Source organism: Pteropus alecto, unplaced genomic scaffold, assembly GCF_000325575.1.
Source record: "Pteropus alecto unplaced genomic scaffold, ASM32557v1 scaffold86, whole genome shotgun sequence".
Classification (NCBI taxonomy): Eukaryota; Metazoa; Chordata; class Mammalia; order Chiroptera; family Pteropodidae; genus Pteropus; species Pteropus alecto.
Genome location: NW_006442109.1, coordinates 11,332,915 through 11,355,276, shown reverse-complemented (window position 1 = coordinate 11,355,276; position 22,362 = coordinate 11,332,915). Strand labels below are relative to the sequence as shown.

The 22,362-nt window shown below is 34.9% G+C and overlaps 1 protein-coding gene across 11 annotated transcripts in view; it reads right to left on the bottom strand.

The window, feature by feature from the left end:
- HERC1 (HECT and RLD domain containing E3 ubiquitin protein ligase family member 1) overlaps nt 1–22,362 on the bottom strand; it is a 163,650-nt gene that overhangs the window by 63,668 nt on the left and 77,620 nt on the right. For 8 of the 11 annotated variants that reach the window (XM_025038950.1, XM_025038949.1, XM_015595937.2 and 5 more), the window contains 11 exons: nt 19,257–19,308; nt 13,023–13,291; nt 11,107–11,322; nt 10,340–10,460; nt 9,856–10,093; nt 9,517–9,710; nt 8,234–8,275; nt 6,368–6,523; nt 4,821–4,927; nt 4,212–4,322; nt 1,323–1,499 (listed from right to left, as the gene is read on the bottom strand). In XM_025038950.1, coding sequence (XP_024894718.1) covers nt 1,323–1,499; nt 4,212–4,322; nt 4,821–4,927; nt 6,368–6,523; nt 8,234–8,275; nt 9,517–9,710; nt 9,856–10,093; nt 10,340–10,460; nt 11,107–11,322; nt 13,023–13,291; nt 19,257–19,308 — 1,683 coding nt within the window. The remainder of the gene's footprint in view (nt 1–1,322; nt 1,500–4,211; nt 4,323–4,820; nt 4,928–6,367; nt 6,524–8,233; nt 8,276–9,516; nt 9,711–9,855; nt 10,094–10,339; nt 10,461–11,106; nt 11,323–13,022; nt 13,292–19,256; nt 19,309–22,362) is intronic. The other 3 variants (XM_015595943.2, XM_015595945.2, XM_015595939.2) reach the window with 2 other exon arrangements.

Genomic DNA, 22,362 nt, shown 5'->3' with positions numbered 1-22,362 from the left:
CCTCCTCCTAGGGGGAAAAATATCCCTGTTGTCTAGAAGCCTGTAGTGAGCACTTTAAATTCAAACTGCCTGTTGAGCCTCCCACCACACCTGACAGACTATAAGAAGCAAAGGGTGGTTCTAGATCCTGCAGTTTGCACAGAACACCTCCAGATGTCATCCAAACTCTGGAGGCAGATAAACTGATGTTATAGACAAGCAAAATCATTTAACTGACTGCTCTCGGGCAGTCCCTCTGAAACCAAGGGCTCAACTTATTTGGACAGCACTCAGAACAGAGGGTAGGAGGTCACATTGGTCCTGTCAACTTTTTCTGCCTGATTACTATACATCCTGATTAGGAATATCTTAACAATTATACACTCATTGTTCCAGGGATACCATATATGCCCTGTGTGATTGTATTTCTTGTGTGTGCACCTACCATGACACTACTGAAGTCCTGGACTGGCAGGAGCTGTGCTGTTAAATTGATGTCTAAACCAGTTTTAAAAGGTTTAATACAAAAACTTAAAGACAAAGCCACATGACTTTTTAATATAGACATTTATGGTTAATAAGATTTATTTTAATTGGTTATGTCTAGGGCCCCTAAAAGATATAACTGAAGTCAATACTACCTGTTGGTCTCACCCAGCTGCGTGGGGTCCTACTGATAATAATTTTATTGTAAAGATACTGTGGTCAAGAGCCAAGGGGGTGGACTGTGCCAAAAAGGAGTTAACACAGAAGAGACAACTATCCTTTGAAAAGCCTGCTTGTGATGTTGGCCCTTGGCTGGCCTCTGGGAACCAGACTGGTAAACAGTTTCCTACACTGATAAGAACTTTCTCTAACTGATAATGGTGGCTCATTGTGCCTAGACTGTTTGCACAACAGTATGGTTTATACTAAACACCTGCTTTCCTTCTGGGACTCTAAAATTTTAGCATATATCTGGCAGAGAGTATGTGACCAGCATCCAATAAAAATCTTGGGCACTGAGACTCTAATGGGCTTTCTCAGGCAGAAACATAATACACATGTCATTGCATTTTCACTGCTGGGTGTGCACTGTATGTCCCCTCATGGCAGGGACTATCATGCTTTTTTAACCATTCATTTAAAAAATTTTAAAGATAATTTTAGAATTGCATAAGTTATAAAAACTGTATATCCTTCATTCAGTTTCCATTTATGCTAATATCTTAAATAATGATAGAACACTATCAAATATAATGATTTTTAAAAAGTCTTTCCATACATTTTTCATAAGAATCTGGAGAAAAAAGACTAAATGCTAAGAACTAAAAATGCTAAAAACTACTTGGAATTCAACGCACCTTCCATTGATAGCACCCAGAAGTTACTCCAGTAGATGCCAATCCATATCCTTTTCCTCCACTGCCATGAGTTAAAATCTGTCCATTCTCCACTAGGCAACACTGGGCTTTCTCTGGATCAAAGGAGACTTCTTGTATAGGGAGATTCTCATCTTCTTCCTCCAACTCTCCCTGCTTCTACCAGAAAGGAAGCTGGGTCAGTATTTTGGAGTAACCCCAGACCTCAGTTAGTATATATTCTAAGACTCCTTGGTTTGAATCCACAAATATTTATTAAGTATCTACTACATACCATTTACTATGCAGGCAATGGGAATACAATGATAAATATAGCATGGTCCCTGACTATAAAGAGCTTACAGTCCAATTAGGAGACAGAAAGACAAATAACACCAATATTGTAGTAAGAGAATAATAGAAATTACATGACAGATATATCAAAAACATAAAAAATTTAAGTCTCTAACCATGCTTTGGAAGGATAAAGTAATCATTCAAAAGACGATGACTTCTGAGCTTAGTTCTAAATGATGAGAAGGCATTAAGCAGCTGGTCAAAAGGAGAGAAAGGCATTTAGGGCAATATGTACAGCATGTGTCAAGGCATGAAGGTGCAACAGAGTACAGTGAGTTAAAGAAATTGCAAGCAGTAAGAAATATCTGGAGGATGAGACTGGCAGAAAACAAGCCTAGAAAGAGAAGAAGGAATAAAATTAGAAAAGGCTTTGAATGCAATTTTAAGTTTGAACTTTACTCTAAAGACAGTAGTGAATGCCTACACAGAATGATTTATATAGAGGGTCTCCAATCAGATCTGTGTTTTATAAACACTGTTTTACCAAGAGTGTACAGGATGAAGGCAGAGAGACCAATCAGAAGATTACTACAAGAGTTCAGATAAGAAATACTGGAGACTTGAATTCATTCCTTTGTTCAATGAGTATTAAGCATCTACTACGTGCCAGGCACTATACTTGATCTTCTATATTTAGCAGTATATTAACTAGATAAGGTCTCTGCTATTATAGAACTCATATCTTGGAAGATGAAGCCAAAATAAACAAGAAAATATCAGGTAGTAAGTGCTGTGCTGAAATTAAAACAGGTGATGGAACAAAGAATGTATGGCAACTAGATGGAGGATCAGAAGGGACTCTCTGCAGAAGTAATAATTAAGTTGAGACCTGAATAGTAAGAAGTTGACCTCTGAGAAATATATCTAAGGGAAGTGCTAGTAAAGAGTGCGAATAGCTAGTGCAAAGCCTGAAAGAAAGAATAAACTTATTGTGTCCAAGAAACAGGAAGAAGGCATGTTGTTCCGAGTGTAGTGAGCAAAGAGGAGAAAATAAGGAGTTCTAGATTTTCTCCCAAGAATAAGAAACCATAGGAGAGTTTTAAGCAAGGGACCAACATGCTCTGATTTACAATTTTACAATATCACTCTGGATCCTGTGTAGAGAATGGATTACAGGGAGTTAACAATGGAAGCAGAAAGACCAGTTAGGAGGCTATTGCATAGTCCATGTCAGTGATGATAGCGGCTTACCAACTGGGTGATGGCAGAGGAATGAGGATGAGGGCAAATATAAGTTATGTTTTACAAAGGAGTCAATGGGACTTGGAGACTGCATGGATAGAAAAAAATGGGGCAGGGAGATAGAAAAAGAGGAATTAGGGATGACTCCTAGGTTTTATGGCTAAGTCACTAACTAGGCAGATGGAAAAGCCTAATGAAGGAATAGGAAATGGAAAAAACTAAGAATGCTTCTGAGATGCCTATTAGACTATCATTCATGTGGTAAGGCAAGTAGAAGATGGGTATGAAAGTCTAGAATTCAGGAAAAATGTCATAAGTGGAATTAAAAATTTGGGAATCAATGGCATATAGGTCTGCATAAGGTTTGGCTGGGTACAGGAAATGGAATGGAGGTAATAGTTGAGGGAAAAAAAGGGTCTTGGGACCAAGACTTGGGATAATTCAACATTTAGATTAAACAAAAAAGAAAGAACCAATAAAAGAGAATGAGAAGGAAAAGGCCATTGTATTGAGATAGAAGGAAAACCAGAAAAAGTATAGAATCATGAAAACCCAGAGAAGGATGAAGGTAGCTAGATGGATGGATTCAAGAGCTATGTAGAAGGTAAAATCAATGAGGCCTAGTGACCAGATGGATGAGGACATTAGGAGAATCTACAGTTCCTAGGAATTCAGGTCTGGGAAGCTAGGTAAATGGTGGTGCCACCAATAAAAAAGGGGGAAAGATGTGAGGAGGAGACACTTGGGCTAGCATGTAAGTTTTGAAGGCAATAGGTGTAGGCAGGTATGACTGAAACTGCTGGAAGCTAAGGAAAGAATGTTGAGGGATACCATAGTTTGAGATACAGGCAAGGAGAAAGTGGCATCAAAGAAGAGATGCCTCTAGAGGGAACTGAAGATTGGCAGAGGGTATATGGCAATCTAGGAGAAGATACTGTTCTGAAAACAATAGAAGGCTAGTGTTTCCAGAGGTCAAAAAACATGTATACTGTATTTAGCAATTAACACTTACCTTTGTCACTTAATTTCTGTGCTAAACAATGGGTTGCAGAGATAATGAAAAGTAAGGAAGTAGCTGAAACATGTATAAGATTACTCTTCTGAGAAGCTTAGCAATGAAGGACAAGAGAGAAGATAGGAAAGGCTTCATGAATAAAAGCGGGATTTGGGAGGTATGAATGACAGATGCTTATGAGCTGAGGAGAAAAAACTAGTGGAGAGAGAGAGAGAGTACAGAGAAGAAGATGGAAGAACTGATAGAACAAGGTCCCTCAGAGAAGAAAAGATCCAGAGACAAGTGACAGGATATTCATTTATGCTATCTAAGAGTACCCTTCTGAAAGAATTAATTACCTGTAATTTTATTTCTTGTTCTTTTTCCTTTATCTGAAGAGCATGTTTGGCCTGAGCAATGGGTGTCTCCCACATACAATCCGACAGAAGGGAAAACAGGCGTTCAACAACCTATTTATAGAAAGAAAAAGAATGACGACATTTATAATGGGTAATGTAAATATTTTTAGAAAAAATAAATCATTTAACTGTAATATTAAGTCCCAAGTGAAACTTGATTATATCAATGTCCAACAGCTATCTTGGGTGTATCTTTTTTTAGAAAGATCATTAATCCAATAGAAAGTGGGTTCCATTGCCCTCATGTTGCCTGACTATATGGACCTCTGAATAGGCCATCCAACCTCACACCTACTAAGAAATTTCACAAATTTTCCTTTCCTTCTGACCTTGTATGTATTCACTATCTCCCTCCTCCTCATAACCCATTACTTAATTTCTCTTTCTCCTTGCTTAGAGATGAAATAACAAAAAAAGCAATCTAAGAAGAGTAAGTTTTGCTACTGAATAAATGATACATTTACAACTGAAGAGACTACAGGTTTATATTCTTGGTGAATCATGTTGTGTATATCAGAAACATCTTCTAACAACTTTCAAAATAGAAACCTGGGCCATTTGATCATCTTCTACACCAGATTCACAAGCTGGTAGCACAGCCTCAAGGACATGAAGCGCAAGGAGCCTTGTTCTTAAGTTACCAACTAGAGGAATACCTGGGGAGGAAAAACATTTTTTTTATTATCAATGTGACTTAAATTCAAAGTTTAAATGAACTTATTGAAAAAAAATCCCTGAGACTGCTAAGCATTTATGGGCAGAACAAACTTCACTTCAACCTACTATCACAAGAATTCTGGACTCATCCTGTATCCATTAGTGTATATGAATATTCATATTTGTATTTCAGTTTTTATGTATATGTAAAGAGAGTAGCACTATAATAAACTACTTATACCAAGTACTGTGCTATGAATTTCATATACATTAACTCTGTTGACCCTCATAAATCCTACACTATACCCCCATTTTACTGATGAGAAAACCAAGGCTCAGAGAATTTATGTAACTTGACCAAAGCCACACAATTCAGTAGAGGCAGAGGTAGAATTTTAAACAGATCTGTTAATCATAAAACTCAGGCTTATCATATCCTTTCATTGCTTCTTCTCTGCCCATACCCTGACTGCTTCAGAGAGATTCTAAAGGTTAATGGGAGTAAGTAGTTTATACTTTTCTAAAGTAAGCAAAGGTATAGACAGGCTACTGTCACTCTGTTTTATATCCATTACTGCAATAAAAGCAATTAAAAATAAATGAATATCTAATTTTTCTTTACATTCTAAGACCTTAGTCAATATTATATAAGCCTTATCTTATTAAAAGAGAAAAAAAGCTCTTACCAGTAAGTTATTCTAGTTAAGAAAAACTAGTAAAGTATATTGAGAATATATACACATAAAACAACAAGTACCATGGAAGATTACATTATATTTTACTATATTTAAAAGACTAGGATGATGAAAAAGTCCTGGAAATGGAGAGGAGAAATGGTTGAACAACACTGTGAATGTCATGTATTGTACACTTAAATAGTTATAGTGGTAAATTTTATTTTATGTACATTTTACCACAATTAAAAAAAAAACAGACTAGGAAGGACTGACAGTAATCTTTGCAAGCAGACCAGGCTTTTCAGCCAAAAACCAGGAATTAAGCCTATTATATAAACTTTCATAACTAGCACATAATGAGAAGTTACAAAGTACAGAAATCATATCATAAGAGAGAATGAACAAATTCAGATCTATATTTTGATAATGCAAGAAGTGAGGGCAAAATCTGTATCAAATTATCATATTAAACAGGACGTTCTCTGCTTATTTTTATTATTTCCATAATCTGAACAAATAGGGCCAAGTTCTCGATTAAATCCGTGACCTTCTCCAATGCTACTTTCTGCTATTATTGACTATCAATTTTTATTCCTGAAATTAGAGTTTTCTTTTGATCAAATAAGTACTCAGAAAATAAGAAAGAAAAGTCCTGAAATCAAGTTTAAGTATCTAATGTTGTTAAAGCCTGGCATTATCTGAATAAAACACATGTGATATAAAAAAAAAAAAAACCTCTAAAACAAGGCAAAAGTCATATACCTGAAGAACACTTCTGAGATGCTATATTTAGAAGCACCTCTGTCCACTTTGGAGAAGCCATTTTTGACTGAATTGCTTTTGAAGACACAACTCTGCGAAGAAAAACTAAAAAATCTCCCAGATGCAGTTCAGCTGCATGTTGTTTCCTAAGAGCCGCTGAAGAGTGAAGAGACAAGTTTATATTATAACCAAGAAATACACTTTATATCAAGCAATTTACATTTAAATTGCAGTGAACACAAACCTAAATTCAAAATCTAGGTTGTCTGCTGCTGAATTTTTAAGGAATACAATAGGAAAAGGACAGAAAATAAAGCCAAACTTAAAACATCTTTTATATCTGTATAAATAGTAAGCTTGCTAGAATAAAGTATGTGTACTTAATTTTGTGTGGGTTTTTTTTTTTACTGCTATACTAAAAAGCAACACTTCTCTACACAAGTCTAAAGTTCTACTAGATAATATTTGAGGGAGATGGTCTGTAAACCCCCTAAAACCGTGTGTAGGAAAAATTGTGTGTGTGTGTGTGTATTTGGCAAGTAAGAGGGTTCACAAATTTAATCAAATTTCAATAAATCCATGATTCCACTCTTCCAATCAAATTAAGAATCACGTATCTAAAAAAGACTGTTTTCACAAATTTGCCCTAACCAAACTTCCCAGTTTTTCTACCAGCATCGACATCAGTCTCTCATCGCCTTCTCATACCTCCACCCTATGCATTTTGAAGCCAGAGAATTATCTGTTCCATGTTCTCTCTTCATCCAACACCTTTCATATTGCCTTAGTCTGGCAAAGTCCCACTCAGAGCCAGAGGAAAGAAGTGTGCCAGTGGGGCAGCTGCCCAGAACGTAAATTGCTAGGGGCACTAACCCATGGAAAATCATAACCATTTGGAGACAAGTATATACAGCACTCCTTTCAGGGAGATCCTGGCATATCAAATTAAGGAACACAGGGCAAGTCAATTGTGATAGAGAGGAGATACCCCATCGACCAGTAATCTATCTTCATAGATGTCTAATTAAGTAGAAGAAATGTTTTACCAAGATGAATATGCAAGTCTATGACACAGCTAAACTGCTAGGGACAATAAGAGAAAAAGCTAAGAACTCCTTCTCTACATTTCCTCTACATGTATTCTACCTCTTCTTTACCTAAATGCTAATAAACAAATACTTTTTATAATATTAGTTTGAAGAACATAAAATCATTAGCCTTCCCTGGGTACCCACATATCTCACTTCAACCTTGTTCCTACATTTTCCTTCAAAGCCAGGTCAAAAGCTACCTCTTCTAAGAAGCCTTCTCTGTTGGCAGAGATCCCTGGGAGAATCTCTTTAATGAGGCTTCCATCCTACTCCCCACGCTCATCCCCAAGCAAGTATTTCTGTAACAAGACACTAAGTTAATTAAATTAATTAAAGCCTGGAAACCTCATATATTAAGTTGTTTGATATAAATGGATGATAGTTTCTGTTTCAGAATCAAGGCTACATTTGAAATGCAAGATAAACCTTTCAGTTAAGTATTTTAGAAGGTTTGTGGGGTTATTAATACCTAGGCAGCCTGTGCCTCTGAATGGTCTTCTCTCTAGGATGACTTGAGGGAATGGACACAGATTCAGTGTGCTATTCTACCTGCTGAGACTTCCTCACAGAACTGTTTCATTCTTTGCTGGGTATGAAAGGATCCAGTTTTCTTGGGGACCCACAGATATAGTAACTCTACTATATCTTCTCTGCACAGAGTACTCGATACCCAGCATAGAATGGTGAGAAGCTATTACCTTAACGACCCTGTATCCCACACTGGATCTCAAGAAAATAGGAGGTGGCATTAAAAGCTTATTTTTATTTATCATACCTTGTGAGTCTGCCCATGCTCTTTGTATAAGCACCGTATTCTCTATACAAACAGAGAGAAAGAACTTGTCACAAGTTCAGCCTCTGATACTAAAAGCTAATCCTTAATCAGACTCATACATCCTCCTAGATTCTGACTTAAGAGATTTAGCCATTTCTTCTGAGTTTCTTGTATTACATTGTAATTATTTGTTTACATGTCTGCCTTCCTCATCATCCTAGAAGGTCCTTGAGGATAGAGACAATGTTTTATTGTTTTTTTATCCCCAGGGTATTTCCTCTATCCACTCCCCATATCTAAACAATTTATAGATATTGAAATATTATAATATTCTAATATTAACATAAATATTCATAAGCTCGCACTAAGTGACGGATATTGCTCTAAGTGCTTTACATGTATTAAATTATTTAATCCTCAAAACAACCTTAAGAGGTTGGTTCTATTATTCCTATTTTACAGATGAGGGAATTAGGGCACAGAATGGTTAGGTTAACTTGCTCTCTCCATCCATCATCCATCCATCCATCCATCCACCCACCTGACCCCACCCATCCAACCATCCATCCAACCATCCATCTATCTATTCCAGAAAGGATGTAAAGGCTCACAGAGTTTATTATAGTAATAAGACATGGTAATTTCACAAAATATTTTTAATAAATCACAATTTTAGACCTTTATTCCCTTAATTATGTAATAGACATACATGGTAGTTCTGTTCAGGGCTTAATCTAATTTACTGAAATATAACGTTCACTATAGTTTTTTGAAGCTATGAGCAGATGATATAGCAACCAAAATTGTGATGGCTAAGTACAATAATAATTTTTTTAGTGACTAGGGAACAGAACAGCCTAGCAAAAAGTTCAGTTCCTCTAATTCTAATCCAGTTCCCAAATAATAAAATCATTGGTCCTGAGAGAACACTTAAGTGAAGAGTATGGTTAGAGATGAGCTATCAGTATCAAATGCTAAGGAAACATAACCTGGAGGGAATCAGTTACCTAGAATCTCTAGGTGCTAGAAATAGGACAGCCAAGGAAAGGTTGAACCTAGAGAGTGAGCAGTATGATCACCACATCAGGGTTAATGGACTCTAAGGAGAGAAGGTTCAGTCAGAAATTCATCTAGATCATACATAGTTGGAGAGAAAAAGAGGTTTCTAAATAAATAAAAATCCTTTCATGCCTCACAACAGAAAGAAGTCTACGTTCTAATGATATACACACTGTAGGGACTCAATAAATGCTTATAAAGACAGAGAAATAGGTTTATGATACCTCTGAAATCTCTCTTCTCAGTTTCTCCACTGGAGTCAACTTTTTTTTCTTCTTCTTCACCCTCTTCTCCTTCCCCTTCTCCAAAAGAGGCCATAAGTAGCACACCAGCTTGGGACAACAAATTCTTCAACTGGCTACAGAGTAGATCCAACAAGGACTGAACTACTTTAGGGCTCAGTTTATCAGCATAGGTCCTATAGGAAAAAAGTAAGTGGTAACAACACAGAAGGGCAAATATTATACTTAAATACATAAAAGAGATTACAGAGCAATGGAAATTACTAAAATGTGAAAAGACCAGGCCCCACATAGTTCTACCAAGACATCTACAATGCTCACCCTGTAGTGATGGCTAGAATCTGGAGCAATCTTGTACTAGCCACTTTTAAAGCTGTGCTAAGTTGGGAAACACCCGTCTTTGGCAACAACTGCAGGGGTTGTCCTAGCATAGTGTCTGTGCCACATAACTGCGACAGTACGTTTAGCAGACCAGTGGAAATTGCCAAAGAAACATCCACTGGTTGATAGTGAACACTCAGGGCAAACACTGTAACCAAAAGGAGACGCTGTTGGGCTTCTAAAAAAAAGAAAGAAAGAAAGATAGTTGAGAATCTTCTTTGAAGTAAATAAAGCATTTACTAAAATTTATCATATTCCAAAATATAAATAGTATTACAAAACACTATTTCATTTTCAAGTATTTATTCTTTATCTATAAGCTGATCTACTAACGTCAAACACAAAGTATAGAACCGTTAACTACTGTGCATAACCTCAGGCCAAAATGTAACTGCATCTTGTATTTGCAGGGACAGTTACTCACCAATGTGATGCTTGTTTGCTTGCAGGGCTCTCTCCAGGGTAGCAGACAACTGTTGATAAATCTTATGCACAGCTACCTGGATTTCAATCTGTATATTTCTCTTAGCTGCTCTGATCCCATCCTGAATTACATATAAAGATTTATGTTTCCTATTAGCACAATAATGCTTCCTACCCAAATAAAAATAGCATTTTATCCTTAGTCGATCTATCTGCTAAAGCCCTATGACGGTTTTTAATTATTTAGTATATTTCAGTATATAAAAGTTTTACAATAAATTTATTTTTAAATACTTGATAATTCCTGATTTTATATAATCCTTCTCCTATCCCACAAACAAAATGTCCTCTCTAAAAATGGAAGACATAAAGACAACATTTAAAAAAATATTTTTTTTCTAAGCAATCAAAGAAACTAGGTAAAATGATCAAGTCTAAACTGTAAATTCTTGAAACTCATCCTCCCAAACACCCTATCCCAACTTAGATCTATCTCTACCTAATTTGGCTAAGAGTTAAAAAAACTAACCCGGCAAGGAATCTGAATGGACAATAGTACCACAGCTCACCTAACCCCATCTACAATACTGTCACACTCAGAAAACTAAGCCAATGAATTATCTTTAAGTCATCTAAAAGTCTTTTTTATTTTTAAACCTCAATCTTAAACACCAAAAAGTTTAGCATTATTAAACTAATTCTGTAAAAACAGTTAAAATCTGAATATACTGTAAGGTGTCATCCTCACATGATAGATCAGTCACTTACCTGATAGTGATGCAATCGGCCACTCTCTCCTTTGGCTCCTGCGTGTCCAACAGTGCCTAAACCAAAGCACCCTGCTAGAAACTGCAGCCTCACAGATGTGAGCAGTGTGGATGACTGAAAACCAGGGCTTGTTCTGCTTCCTGACAGAGAGATGCTACCTTTTTCCTCCATCCCAGACAACAGAATGAGGATCTGGTGAAGTGCCTCTAAACGAAGCTTGAGAAAAGTAAAACAAACATATTTTAGAGTTCTTCACTGAACAAAGAACTCTGTATGTCATAAACAATATATGAGCACACAGAAAATTCTGATGTTTCTAAAGACTCTATTTTATTAAGATGAACATTTGTTTTATTATTGTGACTTTTTAAAATTGAAATGTCTCTAGAAACTCTATAAGCATACTTCAGTATAAAAGAGGCTACACACTGCAATGGGAAAAGTAGTAGATCCAGATGTAGGAGACCTGGTTTCAAGGCCAGACTCTTCCACCTACGATGTGACCTTGGGAAACTCACTTAACTACCTAAGTCTCAGTTTCTTCATATATAAAATGAGGCTAATAGTACTTTATCTAATCTACTCACAGAACTACTGTGATGTTCATGAGATATCTGTGAAGATTTCAAAACTGTATGGTAGTATTATTATTGCTTCCTTTTACTTAGAATAAAGTTATATAAAATACTCTTTAGTTCAAGAATTAGAAGAGGTATTTCTGAAAGTTTTCTCTGTGTTTCTCTTGAACTCCTGGCCCTTTCTTCTCTAGGAGGGTTATACCAACCACTGCAGTCAATCAGCCTACCCTTTTTTTTTTTTAAACTTTATTTTGAAATAATTTTATATTTACAGAAGAGTTTTAAAGATGGCATAGAGAGTTCCTGTATATCTTTCCCCTAATGTTAACATCTTACATAACTATGGTACATTTATCAGACTAAGGCACTAACACTAGTACTCCGCATGTACTAAACCACAGACTTTATTTGGACTTCACCAGCATTCCCATAATCTCCCTCTCTTCTGTTCCAGGATCCAATCCAGGATATCACATTGCATTTAGTTGTCATGTCTCCTTAATCTCCTTTAGTCTGTGACAGTTTATGTCTTTCTTTGTTTTTCTTGACCATGACACTTTGGAAGAGTTGTTCATATATTTTATATAACATCTCTCGATTTGGGTTTGCTTGATGTTTTCTCATGATTGGATTAGAGTTACAGATTTGGGAGGAAGAATACTTTAAAGTTTCCTTCTCATCATATTATCAGGTGTACATGATATCACCATCCTATTACTGGTAATGTTAATCTTGATCATTCAGTCAAAGTGATGTCTGCCAGGTTTCTGCAATGTGAAATTACTATATTTTTCCCTTTTCATGCCCTGTTTGTTAGCCCTGCATCACTAAGTCCAGTTTACTCTCAAGAGTGGGGTAGGATTAAATTCCACCTCTTGGAGAGAAGAGTATCAAATAATCTGTGGACATATTAAAACCACAATAATTAAATATTTTGAGGGATACACTTTAAGGCTATGTAGATATCTTATGTTTTCTTAAAGTTTTGCTCCCTAATTTTAGCATTCATCATTATTACTGTGGTATTCTAATCAAGTCCTTTTTAAATGAAGACAAATGGAGACTCTAAGAAGCAGATCCATATGGTCACCAGCCAGTCTCACTCTAGCTTCTACGAGATAAGTAATGACTTATGATTAGAGCACCTTTTTCTAAGAGTTGGCAATAAAAAATGCACTTTTGTTCACTTCAAACAAAGTATCATGCTGTTATAGTTATGATAATGACATCGAAAAGCTCAGGTGGAGGAAAGGGGGAAGTAAGGAGTGGAAGAAAATATTCAGTGGTTCAATTTAAGTTTCCATAGTCCCTCATAAGGGGTTAATATCAAAGACTTACTTCTGCCCTTAACTGCTGCTGTTCCATTGCAATGATGGAGGCCTGGGGACTTGTAGACATACTTTCCTCTGGCTCTTTAAAACCTGGTGCATTCCCCACATCTCCACTCACAAAGCTTACAACATTTTCAATCAAAGTGTGAACTCCCAAAGACTTGGTAAGATCAAAATCAGACTCAAAAGAGTAAGAGGAGTTGCACAACCAGTCTCTGCTATATTTCAGGCGAGCCCAAGAGTCGCTCAGGGATTCCAATTGACTGTGCATAGGACCTACACACAAACAGAACAAACATGCATCAATGGAAACCAAGTAGAGCATACATTCTGAAACTAGATGAGGGCTGAGAAATGGATACTTATGTTTGAATACATGCATGCATTATGTGAATCTGAGCAAAATGCTTTGGTAAAAAATCAACAAACAAACAAAAACTACAGCAATGTAAGAAAATAAAGGGAAAGCCCTGTTTGATGTATCAGTGTCTCTGTAAGCGCTTTAGCAACACGCTGCCACAGGAAAAAGGAAGGCAGAAGCTGCTCTCAAAATGCTTAGCTTAAAATGCTCTGCAATATTAAACCAGACCATCATTTATGAACAAAAAGGAACGAGGCACTTAGGACACTATTGGTAAGGCCTACTAGTAATAAGACTTTATCTGATTCAGCATTATCATTGTAAAGATTAAGTTAAGACTGTGCAGTGTCTACACATCTTCAACAAAACATTATCAAAAAATGAATATAGAAGGGCAAGTAAACTTACACAAAAAGGAGACACAAACATCACTCTTTAGGTTTCATTAATATAAGAAACACTTTCACTGTGTCACATGAATATTTATTGTCATATGAATATTTACGTGTCACATGAATACTTATTGCAGGCTGTGAAACTCCTATACAGGGGAAGTAAAGTTTCACAGACAAGAACATATACGATGTACAGCAAAATGTTAATCTATATAAAATTACCAAATGGTGTCACAATAGTTGCTAAATATACAATTAGTTTTGCCAGTGAACATTTTCTAGACTAAAATATGTCTAAATGTTAATATGTTTGAACACAACAAGTGCCCAAATCATTTACCAATATTACCTTTAAATAAATATATAAATGTCCAATTCTTACAAGCTTTTTTAACTTTTAATTTTTAAACTTAACTTACAAACTTATCCTTAACTTACAAATGATCTCAGGTACACAAATTAGATTAATCATAATCTTTGGTTCATGATATACTTTCATCATTGGTCCATGCACGGACTGCTTTGTATTTATACTTATTTACAATAAATGTGAACACAAGAACTAAGTAACTTGTATCTATCTCTTTGTTCCTCCTCCAACCCATCTCTCTCAACCCATCTCTCTCTGTCTCCTCCTACCTAAGGCTTTTACTATTTCCTAAGCCTGAATTTATCATTCCTTTGCTTTTATTGTTATCGAATACTATTTTCTTATATGTATTCCCAACACAAATAATGTTTAGTTTTAGTTGTTTTTTACTTTATAAAAAAGTATCATTTTACATATATTTTTGGACATATTCTTTATTCAACATTATATTGCTAATATTCATTCACATTATTGCATGTAGCTATGATTCATATGTTTGAGTGCTGTATAATATCTTATCATGTGAATATCCCATATTTCTCTATTAAGAATGCATCTTAAGGTATCCAATAAAATATGCATTACAAAAATTTATGTTATATAACTAGATGGAAAAGATTTGGGAAGAGAACTACTTAAACACTAATGCCCACAGAGAAAACAAACTAACACAATATTGATTGCATAACTTATTTTTGCATTATTACATTGGTGTCAGTAAAATCCCAGGGCTGTAAAATCAGACAAAGAAATTCATAACAGGTAGCTAATATTACAAAGTAACTATAAAATAATTAATATGCATTCTACTGAATAACTTGTAATGGCAAAGAATATATGGTTTATCTGCCTTTCATGTTTTAGCAAGAATTCTTAAGATAAAAAAATGCTGAATTTTCAGTTTGACTAAACATGAAAAGTAACCAATCTGAAAATTTCTCCAAATTGTATACCTGAATATTTTTATGTAAAATGGAAGAGAGTAAAACTCCAAAGAATAATGTCACAGATACATAATGTGTTGAATTAAAATTTATATTTAAAGAATGAAGTAGGGTTTAAGGTAAAAAATATCATTTTCCATTTCCTTAAGCACCCCACACTCAGAATCTGGATTTATTCTTAACTTACAAATGATAGTTTTTGGCCCTTTGCATTGAGCTTGTTTGTTCAATAATAAAAAAATCAGAATAAAAAGTTCTTTTTTCCATAACTTATAAATTACTTTTTGAAATGAAAATAAAATGTGCAATGTTAGAACCAAAACGTAAAAGAGATATTAAAGATTATCTAGTCCAATTTCCTCAACTGAGGATATAGACAAAGAAATTGATATGCTAAATTAACACTAATTCCTTAATTTTATGGGAGTTGATCTTAACATTTTCCTGTTATCTACTCACAAATCACTGATCCATGGAAATTTCAATTGCCTGCTTACACTAAAGTTTAATTGTGAACAACCTACAACTAGTGAACTGCTTTAATATACTCCAAAATATTCTATAGAATGGGTGGCAAACCCAAAATTAAATCCTCTCTCCAATTTTAAGCAGAGGTCAGCAAACTTTTTCTATAAAGAGCCAGACAGTAAATATTTAGGTTTTGTGGGTCATGAAAGTCTCTGTTGCAATGACTTAACTCTGCTGTTGTAGTGTGAAAGCAGCCACAGACAATATGTAAATAAATGTAGCTGTGTTCCAATAAAACCTTGTTTACAAAAAATATGGCAGGCCAGATGTGGCTCACTAGCCGTAGTTTGCCGACTCTAATTTAAAGGATACAACTTATTAGGTATATAACCCAAACAAAACTTCATATGAATAAAATATAAGAAAGAACAGTAAAGAAACTTAACTGAAAGCATTAGGATAAATAAATAATTGTAACCAAAATACTTAGGCTGACATCAAAAATACTTTGAAACACAAAAACGGTATGGGAATGAGAGATGCAAGAACTTTAATTCTTAAAAAAATTATAACGATGTGTTAACTTTGGTTTGTTCTGTATTGCTATATCTGAATATAGGAAATGTTGTATCTAAAAAGTATATTGAAAGCTTCTATAGAGTAATTGTGACTAAGCCCAATTCTTAATATCAATTCCGAGTCACCTACTATGTAAAGAAAATATAAATAAAGTTCAACAAGAAATTTTTGAGATTGTTTACTTGTCCTTATAACTTTGGTTCTTAAATGGAATTTTCAAAATGAACATGGCAGAGCTGCAATACATACTTTATAAATCATAAAATATGTAGGCAAGCTAAAAGGGGAAAAAAATTAAACATGCCATCATGTACTTGCTTGAAGCTCTTCTTTTTTCTGGGGCTCAACTGGCCAAAAAGGAGTAAATACACTACCATACAAGAATCAGAAGACAAAAGGAGAAATATGATACAGAAGACAACATTTATATCTGTTCTTCTTTATATAATTTCATTTGAAATGCATAGATAAAAAAGCATTTCACCCATACATGTTATACCACAAAACATACATGTTAATAAATGTTTCCAGTATTGTTTTAGCAATGAAACCCTAACTCTATATTTAAAGACCTAGGGTGGGAAAAATCAATCATACAGTATTTTAACTAAACAAGATTCCTGATGTTACTTCTTAAATTGTTGCTTTGGTATCCCCGCCATTTTTTGCTGTTATCAGCTTCAGCCTAAATATGAAAACTAAAGTAGATGCAGAAAGGTATTATCTTTCAGTGAAGGATGAACCCAGTTCTGCACAACCACAGCAAATCTTTTAAGTACTTATCAAAGTATTGAAACACCAACATATTTAACAGTTTTTCCCAAGAATTTCAACAGGCTGTTATGAGAATTTAATGAGTTAATATGTTTGAGTGATGAGAACAATGCCTGACATATAGTAAGCAGTTTATAAGTGTTTAATGAGTACAAATTTCATGTTACCTCTGAGGCACTAAGGAGAAATATGTTTTGCCTATCTTTTTAAAAGTAATTTATGACATTTTTGGTTTTAGAATTTAGCTTTGATGCCTCTATAGCGCTGAGCAAGTTGGCCAAGCTAAATTTATTTGCTCACTTTGCTTTACCCCTTGCTACCATGATTGTTTTCTTGGATCAAGAGCTTAGACCAATTGGGAAACATTAACTGGAGTGAGGGGAAAAGCAGCAATCATGGTTCAATAGCATGAATCCTAGTAGCCCCAAAGCAATTACTAAAATTACAGGCACTAGGCCCACTCAAAGAGTCATCTTCGGAGGCATAGTAAGAACAGCTGAAATGTATATACAACCATTACTAGTCATTGATATGTCCACTGAGTTTCAGAAAATGGTAATTAAACATGCTAATTTCTCTCACTAGGCTTTTAATAACTCAGGACCACTGAGCCTAATAAATGGAAAAGCTATGTAAATGGGAAAAGTTACTCTGCCCCTTCAAAATATTGGAAAGGGGTAAAAAAGCACATAGAAGAATTCTCACTTGACCGTATATCTGTTTGTCCTTCATAGCTCAAGTCAGAATCATAAAACCTGATTGGCCCCAACTAGTTCTCAGACTTGTTAGGTTCATCTGCCCAACTGAAGAGACGTGTATTATGGCTTATGGCATCTAGTCCATATTGACAATAAATAAAGGAAGAAAAAGGGTAGTTCATTTTATCATTATTTAAAAGAAACAAAAACAAAAGAAAAAAACAACAAAAATTCTGCTGTGGTCAGAGAGTAGTCACTAAATAAACATGATTTTAAAAAATTCCTTTCAAAATATAATCTCCTAAATGTGTCTTCTATGTTAATTTCTTTTGGAGAAGGAAATATATTAAATAAAGTAAAACTATTAAATGTACATTTTCATTGTTTAATCCACAAGCTCTAGGATTTATGAGACCGAAGACTATTTTTGCTACCCTTTCTAAAATAGTAATTTTACTTTCTAGTCACTTATTCCTGGGAACAAATCATTCAACAAAATTTTTCCCTGGGAACATTAAAATGTAATGATTACTGAAATAAACTGGTATCATATTAAATGATATTATGAAAACTTACATAACTAGTTTGCCTCCCTATTATAACTTCCTTAATGAAGTCATAATTTAAAAACCTACTCAATAAAAGTGCCTTATTCCTAATAGTTCAGAAAAATCATTCTCATTAAAAAATACTGCCATATTCTATAGAAGTATCAACATTTCTTCTTTTAAGTTATAAACACAAAAATGAAAAAAATTGTGTGTGCGTGTCTTCTCTCATTCCTGTTTTTCTATGGGCTGGGGGTCGGGAGGGGGCTGCCGAACATTCTGCCAAGGAAGTTATCAAGAGAAGGGTTTCTTTTTGAAATATAAAAGGCTTATAATATCATGAAAAATTTTTTTCGTCCCACAAGCTTTTAGAAAATTGTCACTAGTAGCAATTTTTTTTAACATTTCACATTTTCATAACCACAGTATAAATGAGTTTAATAAAAGTGACAGTTAATAGAGAATAATAAAGAGTTTTTAGTTATCCTTGGATTTACATTATTTAAAACTGTTCTTACCATCCATTTGCACGTGTAACCAAGAGTTAACTATATTACTCACTAAGACAGGGCTTCTAACAAATGAGGTTAACTCTTGATGACATTCTAATCTAAAATTGTTCCTCATGGGAACATTTGTTTTAGAAATCATCAGTTCATCTTTTACATGTTTTATCTTAAGAGGCAAAGAGGAAAACTAGAAATTTTCAATTTGAAAGTGGGTTTGTGTGTAAAGAGGTAAATGGAATAAAGGGTTCTCCTTGTTAAAACCATTTAACTATATAGCAACTATATCACTGTGCTAAAACATGGCGAATTATGTACACAATCCCCCATAATTGTAAAGCACTGCTTCTGGAGTTCCATAGGACTTTTAATAAGTCAAACACATGACAAATGGAAAATAGAGCTGATTAACTCCTAGACATTCCCATATTTTAATAGGGTATATGTTTTAAAGAAAGTGATTGTCCATTTAACTCTTCTGATAAAATGTTTCTAAATTTTTTTGCAATAACATTTCAATAACAATCAGATCTAAATACATTAGATATAAAAACAGCTCCCTAATTTTACCAGCTATTTAATATTTCTTAATACTTACCTCTCTTTCTATGAGATGATGCCAAATCCAAATCAACATTTCGCCTTCCACTCTATTATGTTAAAAATAAACAAAGAATTAAATTTAGTTGTGAAAAGTATTTGAAAATTAAGATTTAATTGAGTATTAATAAAAATAATCTATATGATTACCACAATGTGCTATTTATTCACTAGTCAAGTCAGACCAACAACAAAAAGTCTCTAAAAACCCTCTGAAAACAACTATAAGAAAGCCCAGGCATATAGTTCTAAGACACTAAAACACAAAGTCAAGGATACATTAATTAACATTGTAAAGGAGCAGAAGTTTTCCTTTGTTGTCACCTTTTCTTCTCTGGAATCTGTCTTTCATCTTCCAAACATATCTTATTAATACCCTCTGGATGCCTAAAGCTCCTGTAGCAAAGTCTCATTTTCCAAAACCACTACTTGCTCTGTCCTCACTTTTCACTCTTCAAAACTCCTACTAGCCTTGGATAGGTGTTTAGAGGAAAAGAATCTGATGAATCCACACTAACAGAAAAACAACATAGTCCTAAGCCTTCTGGTAGTATTTTGAAAGTTTTTAAAATGTTTTTAAGAACTTATTAAAATAAAAAAGTCTCAAACTGGTGAAATGGCAGACAGCTTAATAAAACAGTGAAGGCTGTCAGGGAAGAACAGAAGTAAAATTTCTGTGTGTGTGTGTGTGTGTGTGTGTGTGTGTGTGTGTGTGTGTGTGTTTGTGTGTGTGTGTGTGTGTGTGTGTGTGTAGTGGAGGGAGGGGGTGTAGACAACTCTGCTCACACAAACAGCCACCAACCATATACAAACTATAGATGACTTAAAATTTATGCACAGACTTGACATTATGGTCTTAGCAATTTCGAGTGTACTCTATCAGACAATAAAAAATTTAGTAGCAAAGAAGAAAGGTTGCAGAAGTGACTAAATAGATCCACTTAGAAATGTCATTATAGAAAATCCTTACCTAGTCACACACATAGACACACATACCCACATTGTGGATAAATACATTTTGTCTTATACACACAGACACAGAGAAAAGGTACGCGCACACCAGAAATAAGTATATTCTCAGGACATTTGGTGCTGGACAGACATGAAATGACCATTACAACAGCTCACGAACACATCACTGTGTCATGCAATAAAACATTTTTATCACACAGTACCTTGGCCATGAGGACTCATGGAAGAATTTTATGTCAGGCCTCAGAACCAGAAATATCTGTTTCCCTTGAACAATTGGTTTGTTTCTATTTTTTAGATACTGAGAATTATGTAACTTACTATGCTTTTCTGTTTGGTGGCCCACCTCTAGCAGATGTGTATTGAGGTGTATAAATCTTACCCAAGGCTTTATTTTCCTCTCTCAGCTTCTTTCAGCCCTAAATCATTCATTTAATTTATCCTTTTAAAAGTGTCTGTTTTTGTACACTGAATTAAATCCTTTGTAAAATGGGGGAGGAGGAGTAAGGAGTTAAACTTAGGTTTAACTGTTTACCTTGGTTTATTCTCTGTTTACTACGACAGAGAAGTAGATAATTTATCACATAATACTCATTATAAAAGGTTAAAACAAAGATTTAGCATTAAACTAGTTAACTTCAATTATTTTAAGAAAGCATTTCATTCACTAACAACTCAGAATAAAAGAAGTACTATTAGATATCAAGGACATGAATGGTAATCCTAAATAACCTCAGACAGAAGGGTAACAAATTTCAGCTAGAAAAACCCAAAGTGCCCCCACTGCTTGCTCCTCTTCATCTATATCAGGCTCTCCGAAGCTGAAGGCCCAGCCCAGGTCTTTGTTCATCTACAACAGGATCTGCTCTTTCTAGTTCTTCACTTTTCCACCTTTTATACTATCTTTCTTAATATTCCATAAGGGAAGATAATCAAGAGTTAATCTTTTTTAAAAATGTAATTATTAATCTTTTAACCATTCTGCAGAAACTAAATGAACAACCTTGGCAATTAAATCTAGACTCAACCTACCTCTATTGATCTGTCTTCCCATTGTTTTGAAAACATAATTTTCAAAATGTTTTAAATTGTATGACCAAACTTGTTCTTCGCATCAACCCAGATGATAGAAGTATAACAGGTAGTATTATTACCCACTTTCAAGATAAACAAGCTGGGGCTCAGAAAGGTTAAATGTCTTACCCCAGGTCAAATCGATAGGGAGTCTTAAGCCTATTGTAACTAAGGTAGTTTCATTGTTTCCAAAAAGTATGCCATTTTAACTACATCTATCCTCATCTTTTATCTTTTCATTTCAGTTGAAATGAATTATCAATCATGCTTTGTATATTGTAGAAGATATTAGGGGCATTAAAAAAAAACCCTAGACCCTCTAAGACGTCTCCTGGAAATAAATACTAATAATGCATATGTCCAACATGAAACAAACCACTAGTGGTTTATTAGAGCTGCTAACAAACTGCTATGGAAATAACAGAGTCACTGTGAGTAATCCTGGAAAGCTTTCTGGATGAGTTGACATTTTAGCCAGTCCTTAAGAGAGACAGGACTTAATCAACAAAACCCAAGAGAAAGAAATTTAAGGCAAACAATGCTTGAGCAGAGGCTCAAGAGGTGTGTTTGGGGTTTGGCAGATGGACTACTATGGCAAAAATGCAGATTACTGTAGGAGAAAATTGGGTCCAAAAGCAGGCAGGCAACATTTTACAGAATCTTTGATTTCTGGATAGGCCATGCAGTCACTAAGGTTTCTGAATAGGAAGGTATCATCACAAACAGGTATTCTGTTGTTCTTCTTGTTGTCTGTGTCTTCAAGAGCTCTAACTTTGGGAGTAGTGCCTAAGGAGAAGGACTGGAAAAAGTAGGGAGATCAGTTTGAAAACTACCAATTCAGGCAAGGGTAGCGGCCTGAATTAAAAAGTGAAAAGGATGGAATGGGCACAGAAACTTTACCAAATCTATTAAACATTAACTCATTGAAAAAAATAATTAATGACTGCCTACTGTGTGCCAGGCACTTGGTACAGGTGCTAGGAATACAGCAGTGAATGAAACAGCAAAAATTCCTGTCTTCAAGGAGCTTATACTCTACTGTAGGCTAACAGAAACTG